A 7838-nucleotide genomic window follows, 5' to 3' on the forward strand; every position below is an offset into this window, starting at 1 on the left:
TGTCCTCTCTCCATGCTTCACCCTAACTTGTCCTCTTCTGTCCTCTCCCCATGCTTCAACATAACTTGTCCTCTTCTGTCCTCTCCCCATGCTTCAACATAACTTGTCCTCTTCTGTCCTCTCTCCATGCTTCACCCTAACTTGTCCTCTCCTGTCCTCTTCTGTCCTCTCCCCATGCTTCAACATAACTTGTCCTCTTCTGTCCTCTCTCCATGCTTCACCCTAACTTGTCCTCTCCTGTCCTCTTCTGTCCTCTCCCCATGCTTCAACATAACCTGTCCTCTTCTGTCCTCTCCCCATGCTTCAACATAACTTGTCCTCTCCTGTCCTCTCCCCATGCTTCATCATAACTTGTCCTCTCCTGTCCTCTTCTGTCCTCTCCTGTCCTCTCCTGTCCTCTCTCCATGCTTCAACATAACGTGTCCTCTCCTGTCCTCTCTCCATGCTTCATCATAACTTGTCCTCTCCTGTCCTCTCTCCATGCTTCAACATAACCTGTCCTCTCCTGTCCTCTTCTGTCCTCTCCTGTCCTCTTCTGTCCTCTCCTGTCCTCTCTCCATGCTTCAACATAACCTGTCCTCTTCTGTCCTCTTCTGTCCTCTCCTGTCCTCTCTCCATGCTTCAACATAACCTGTCCTCTCCTGTCCTCTTCTGTCCTCTTCTGTCCTCTCCTGTCCTCTCCTGTCCTCTCTCCATGCTTCAACATAACCTGTCCTCTTCTGTCCTCTCCTGTCCTCTCCTGTCCTCTCTCCATGCTTCAACATAACCTGTCCTCTCCTGTCCTCTCCTGTCCTCTCTCCATGCTTCAACATAACCTGTCCTCTTCTGTCCTCTCCTGTCCTCTCTCCATGCTTCAACATAACCTGTCCTCTCCTGTCCTCTTCTGTCCTCTCCTGTCCTCTCCTGTCCTCTCTCCATGCTTCAACATAACCTGTCCTCTTCTGTCCTCTCCTGTCCTCTCTCCATGCTTCAACATAACCTGTCCTCTCCTGTCCTCTTCTGTCCTCTCCTGTCCTCTCTCCATGCTTCAACATAACCTGTCCTCTTCTGTCCTCTCCTGTCCTCTCTCCATGCTTCAACATAACCTGTCCTCTTCTGTCCTCTCCTGTCCTCTCCTGTCCTCTCTCCATGCTTCAACATAACCTGTCCTCTCCTGTCCTCTTCTGTCCTCTCCTGTCCTCTCCTGTCCTCTCTCCATGCTTCAACATAACCTGTCCTCTTCTGTCCTCTCCTGTCCTCTCTCCATGCTTCAACATAACCTGTCCTCTTCTGTCCTCTCCTGTCCTCTCCTGTCCTCTCTCCATGCTTCAACATAACCTGTCCTCTCCTGTCCTCTCCTGTCCTCTCCTGTCCTCTCTCCATGCTTCAACATAACCTGTCCTCTTCTGTCCTCTCCTGTCCTCTCTCCATGCTTCAACATAACCTGTCCTCTTCTGTCCTCTCCTGTCCTCTCCTGTCCTCTCTCCATGCTTCAACATAACCTGTCCTCTCCTGTCCTCTTCTGTCCTCTCCTGTCCTCTCCTGTCCTCTCTCCATGCTTCAACATAACCTGTCCTCTCCTGTCCTCTCCTGTCCTCTTCTGTCCTCTCCTGTCCTCTCCTGTCCTCTTCTGTCCTCTCTCCATGCTTCAACATTGTTGCTGACTGTCTGCGTACAGTAACCATTCAACTCCATATTTGTATATCCATCCCTTCTCCTGATTGGTAGAATCAGGGTCATGTGATATTTCACATGATTATTTTAATACAGGATGTAGCTAGATTAGCGAAGGATTTTACTACTGGGACTCTAATGTCTATTTGGGTGGAGAGTTCTTCTTTAGTTTGTCACATACAGAGGAGCAGTGTGAGGTGAATTACAGTAGTCTGAGCTGCCTGGTACCAGCCGGCCCTGCTTTCTCTCTCTGATGCTACTTGGGCTCTGGGAGACAGCAAGGCTTTAAAAAGATTCATCAAAAAATTGACGGATGAATATGGTCATGTTGATGATGATAATGACGATGACGAAGGGGAAAGAGATGAACCCGGTAGAACCGGTAGTGTGATGTAATCCGGGAGTTTGATGGTGTAACTGTCATGAAAAAAAAGATGTGTGAAGACAAAAAAAAGAAAACGGGATTGCTTTTCAATTCCTCTGAAACTGGGGATGAAGAAAAGAGGAGAACTAAGTGGTGGATGAGAGCTGTAATCTGCTGTGAGACCAGAACAGCAATGGAGCAATTCTCTTCTTTCCTCCAGTCATGCATTAGGAGTATTAAAAAAGGGGCTCATCGTTACCAGGAAGAGGTGGTGGTGTGCCAGAGTGTTTGTTGTACTGGGATTTAGAGGATCAGGTTTGGTGTTGTGGAGGGGATATATAAATCATCTTCATATCATCTGCCTTGACAGGTTGGACCTGCCCATATTTCATCACAAAGACTTTCTCTCACTGTCTGTCTTGTGGTGTTGAACAAAGAGCAGAACAAGTGGAGTAATTGAGGAAGTTGAAATGTTTTCATAAGATCCTGCCGTGTTTGATGCAACTGAATGTAAAATATTTCAGCTGTTTTTCCCACTTTCTCTCTCTCCTTTATTATTTTTTTTATTATTCTCCCTTTCAAGTCATTTAATTTGAATGAAAATTCAGTCTGTGTTTGGTTGTCAGTGGGGGAGGGGTGCAATTGGTCAATCCTTTGAATACAGCCAATAGCAGTGTAGCTCCCACCCTCCACCCCTCCTCCCTGCCCTGCTGAGATTCCCTGTCTGGCCTGTGATTGGCTGCTCTGGGACCCTGTCAGCCAGAGGCTGTGAGCGTGTTTAGGGGAGGAGTCAGATGGCATATTAAAGCTGGGCTGTCTGCTCTCTTTTTCCTTCAGAGTGCTCCTGTGTGCTTGTGTTAATGTGGAGCAGGAACACACCAGGAAGTCCTATCGGTCTAACACAGTCTTCCTCGCTCTGTCTCTCCTCTCCAGGAGCCCTGCTGGAGCATCACCCCGGGGACCCTGGGAATCTGTGGCGCTGCCAGTTGATCCACTGCGTTTGAGGATAGTGGGAGGACCGGACAGACGGAGCAGGATCAGGAGATTTAGTCGCTCAGACAGTCTGACAGTTTTCTGCTGTGTGATTTAGTTAAAGGGACCAACCAGCACCCCAGGATATGCCCCCGTTGGGTCACTAAGCCGGACTGATGTGGTGTGCGAGCCATGGTGACTCTGTCCCACAAGAAGCCTTTCAGTGAGGAAGACTGCGAAGAGGACAGACAATAGACCAGAGGAACGACGTGAAGACAGGAGGACGAACAGCAGCAGACGAGCCAGTAAGATAGTTAAAGGCCTTGGGTGGGAGGGAGAAGAGGAGACTGGGGGGTAAAAGGTGGAATAGAAGATTCCTATTTTCTCTGGTTTAGGACATTTGAGAGCACAACAAGGACGTTGAACATTACCCCCCCCCACCCCCCGTCTCACCCCCCGTCTCACCCTCTTTTCCTAATGCTCTGTTCCTCCTTCACAGCTCCAGAATGCCTGTAGAGACCCTCCGGCCCTCAGACGGGCGTCTGGCGGGGGTCCCCTTCACCTCAGCCATGCCTTTCCGTATCCTCAACAAGGGACCCGACTACTTCCGGCGGCCCGCGGAGCCTGGAGCCCGTAAGCTGAGCGCGGTGGAGCGTCTGGAGGCGGACAAGGCCAAGTATGTGAAGAGCCAGCAGGTGGTGCTCACCAGGCAGGAGCCTGTCAAACCACCCATCATCCGCAAGCCTCTGCTGTCCCCAGGCATGATGCTGCAGTGTCGGATCAACGCCCCCCCGGCACGCAAGGCGCCTCGGCGGCCTGCCGACTCAGAGAACGGAGGAGGGATAGGGTGGCGGAGGGGACCACCTCTTAACCTGGAGATCCTCAACAACCTCATCAACAATGTGTGTGATGGACCCCTTCTCTGCTCCCCATCTTCCGTCCCCTCCTCGCCCTACACCTCCTCTCCTTCATCTGGGGGGAACAGCATGGAGAATGGTCTCTCAGCTGACCGGGAGAGGAGCAATCGAGTCCTGAGCAACCTTAAACCTGTTAATAACTGCAACACCTCCTCCTCCACCACCTCCTCTTCTTCCACCTCCTCTCCCCTCAACAACAACAACAGCCAGACCTGCCCTGCCGAGCCCAGCCACCGGCCTCCCCCTGTCCCAGCACGGGGCATCAGGGTGGGGGTGCCAGCGCCCTACAGCTCTCCTAACTCGGTGACGGTGCGCAGGGTGGATGTGAAGCCCCAGGCTGAGCCGAGGAAGCCCCAGAGGACCCAGTTTCAGCCTCAGATCAAGCCCAGACAAACTTCCCAGCCCCAGGTGGCTCAGCTCCAGGCCCCATCACCACCACCCTCACAGCAGGCCAAGCCCCAGCCTCTCACCCCCACCCAGGCTTTGCCCTCTCCCCCAACCTGCCTGCCTCCCAGCCCCATGCTGATCCGGGCCGGCATGATGCCCCCAGCCTCCCCTGCTTTCACCCGCCTGTCCTCAGCCAGCTCCAGGGGGTCTCGGCCCGGCTCGGCCCGGAAACACCCCTCCCTACACCGCTCCAAGTCTGACTTGAGCGACCGGTACTCACGAGCCACAGCCGACCTGGAGCGCTTCTTCAACTACTGTGGGCTGCACCCAGAGGAGGTAGAGGGCATGGGGGGAGTGGAGCGCTTCGCCAGGGCCAGCTCAGACATTGTGTCTGTGTCCAAGCTGCGCAGCGCCAGCACCCCCAGCTCTGAGTGTGAGCAGGCGCGGGAACAAGAGGAGGTGGAGGGCGAGGAGGGTCCTGCCCGCCCCGGGGAGCGTGTCCCCTACGGAATCTCAATCATCGAGAGGAACGCTCGTGTCATCAAGTGGCTGTACGGGATCCGGCAGGCGCGGGACGCTGTGTCCAACGTTTAGAGGAAAGAGACAGGAGGGGGAGGCTCTGGAATGATACCCAGGCCTAGAGGAAAGAGACACGAGAGGGAGGCTCTGGAATGATACCCAGGCCTAGAGGAAAGAGACACGAGGGGGAGGCTCTGGAATGATACCCAGGCCTAGAGGAAAGAGACACGAGGGGGAGGCTCTGGAATGATACCCAGGCCTAGAGGAAAGAGACACGAGAGGGAGGCTCTGGAATGATACCCAGGCCTAGAGGAAAGAGACACGAGGGGGAGGCTCTGGAATGATACCCAGGCCTAGAGGAAAGAGACACGAGGGGGAGGCTCTGGAATGATACCCAGGCCTAGAGGAAAGAGACACGAGGGGGAGGCTCTGGAATGATACCCAGGCCTAGAGGAAAGAGACACGAGGGGGAGGCTCTGGAATGATACCCAGGACTAACACAGGTTGTTTTTTATTTATTGATAAATCCCACAGACCATTGAGGGGTACATATTTTCCAGGAGGACATTGTTATTCTGTATTGTGTTGCCTTACGGCATGTATAATATAATTTCTTAGAAGAGATGAAGGACCAGAAATCACACTCCTCTCTAAAGAAATATTCAAAGCAATAATGGCAGTGGTAGAAATGACTGAATGCTGAGGATGATGGTGATGTTGACCAGATGCTGTGGTTCCTACTGTCACTGTCTGTCTGAAATACAGGTACTTCGGAGGCTGTGTTTAGAGTCCAGGGCCCCGTTCTCTCTGCACAGGGGTCCAGGGCCCTGTTCTCTCTGCACAGGGGTCCAGGGCCCTGTTCTGTCTGCACAGGGGTCCAGGCCCCGTTCTGTCTGCACAGGGGTCCAGGGCCCTGTTCTCTCTGCACAGGGGTCCAGGGCCCTGTTCTCTCTGCACAGGGGTCCAGGGCCCTGTTCTCTCTGCACAGGGGTCCAGGGCCCTGTTCTCTCTGCACAGGGGTCCAGGGCCCTGTTCTGTCTGCACAGGGGTCCAGGGCCCTGTTCTGTCTGCACAGGGGTCCAGGGCCCTGTTCTGTCTACACAGGGGTCCAGGGCCCTGTTCTGTCTGCACAGGGGTCCAGGCCCCGTTCTGTCTGCACAGGGGTCCAGGGCCCTGTTCTGTCTGCACAGGGGTCCAGGCCCTGTTCTGTCTGCACAGGGGTCCAGGGCCCCGTTCTGTCTGCATAGGGGTCCAGGCCCTGTTCTGTCTGCACAGGGGTCCAGGGCCCTGTTCTGTCTACACAGGGGTCCAGGGCCCCGTTCTGTCTGCATAGGGGTCCAGGCCCTGTTCTGTCTGCACAGGGGTCCAGGGCCCTGTTCTGTCTGCACAGGGGTCCAGACCCTGTTCTGAATTTACAGAATCTAATGATGCAAGAAAAGGCTCTGGGTGTTTCACAGCTCTCACACATTCAGGTGTGTGTGTGTGTGTGTGTGTGTGAGAGGGGGGGACTTCATTGATACTGTGAAACATGAAATCTTCTGTAAAAGAACCTGTTTTTCTTTCTTGTAACCTCGTCTGTAAAACTGTTCATTAATACCGTTGCTGTCAAGCACACAAGTCAAAGTTAATGTGTGTCCTCGTCTCAACAAAGCACGATCACCTCATACTCACGACTCACCGGTGAAACAGACGTGTTCAGGTCAGTGATAGAGTATCGTCTATAGCTGTGTACTGTGTCGGCGTTTTCTGCACCGCAGTTGAACACGGTCTCTAATCAAACATGGCTGCATTGGTTCAGTTAGTCTCCATTTATTCAGTGAACAAGGTATATGTCTGGGCACGGATGACAAAGATAGTCTTGTGATGAGTGGAGGGTTGAGGTAAGTGTAGGTTGGATGGGTAGTTTGCTGTCTGGGGTTGGAGGAGAGACACGCGGCTCAATGGAAGAGGGATCAGGACGGTCTAGTGAGACAGGTTGATACAGGAAAGAGTGTGAGACAGGTTGAAACAGGAAAGAGTGTGAGACAGGTTGATACAGGAAAGAGTGTGAGATGGATTGATACAGGAAAGAGTGTGAGACAGGTTGATACAGGAAAGAGTGTGAGACGGGTTGATACAGGAAAGAGTGTGAGACAGATTGATACAGGAAAGAGTGTGAGACGGATTGATACAGGAAAGAGTGTGAGACAGATTGATACAGGAAAGAGTGTGAGACGGATTGACACAGGAAAAAGTGTGAGACAGGTTGAAACAGGAAAAGTGGATTATCTCAAAAGGAAACTGCGTGTACACGACATAGTCTACTGAAATGGACCAATATTTATTTTTACAATGTCTTTTGAAGTTACAAACTATTGTAATATTCAACAACCAGTGCATAGTGTTAAAAATGTGTACAAAAGTACAATCTGATCGTATCTATGTGAACATGCACACACACACACACACACACACACCAGCCACACAACATGAGTGTGAATGTTGTGTGTAACTGAATGCTGAAGTACGTGTGATGATAGTGTAATATGCACTCTGCTCTGTGGGAAAGAAAAGGAGGGAAGACTATTTATTCGACTTCCTGTTCCTCTCAGGGGAGACAGACGGAGGGCTCAGCCACGGTCTGGTCTGGTGTTATGATGATGTGGGTCTGGGCCTGAGCTCCATGGTCTGGTCTGGTGTTATGATGTGGGTCTGGGCCTGAGCTCCATGGTCTGTGATGATGTACTGTTGAGTTCAACACTGTCTGGCTGCCTAAAGAAAAGTCAAGCTATCCTTATGCTGCCTTTCTTAACATGTCAATAAAGAATAATGTTTTTTTAAAAGTATTTCCCTGGTCAGTACTTGATGTGATATTACACACCAGAGAAAGATGTCCTTCTCTCTTGTCTTCCTGAGGTGGTTGTCCCCACTTGCCCTCCATACTGAGGGACAATGGAATGGGTAGTGGGTACAGGAGGGGGCTGTTACCCAGGTGCCGAATCCTCCTTCCACAGTGTCCCTGCCTGCCAAACCATGTTCCATGGCAC

At 52.1% G+C, this 7838-nt stretch overlaps 1 protein-coding gene across 2 annotated transcripts in view; it reads left to right on the forward strand.

Moving 5' to 3' along the window:
• The window catches only part of LOC110492638 (protein FAM110A), a 28905-nt gene extending 21271 nt beyond the window's left edge, over positions 1-7634 (forward strand). For both annotated transcript variants that reach the window (XM_021567065.3, XM_021567064.3), the window contains exons 2-3: positions 2951-3294; positions 3489-7634. In XM_021567065.3, the coding sequence (XP_021422740.3) occupies positions 3496-4887 (1392 nt within the window). In that variant the 5' untranslated portion in view covers positions 2951-3294; positions 3489-3495 and the 3' untranslated portion in view covers positions 4888-7634. The remainder of the gene's footprint in view (positions 1-2950; positions 3295-3488) is intronic.
• Positions 7635-7838: the final 204 nt, after the last annotated feature.

Source organism: Oncorhynchus mykiss, chromosome 16 (assembly GCF_057628025.1).
Source record: "Oncorhynchus mykiss isolate SJ-2025 chromosome 16, ASM5762802v1, whole genome shotgun sequence".
In the NCBI taxonomy this organism is placed as follows: domain Eukaryota; kingdom Metazoa; phylum Chordata; class Actinopteri; order Salmoniformes; family Salmonidae; genus Oncorhynchus; species Oncorhynchus mykiss.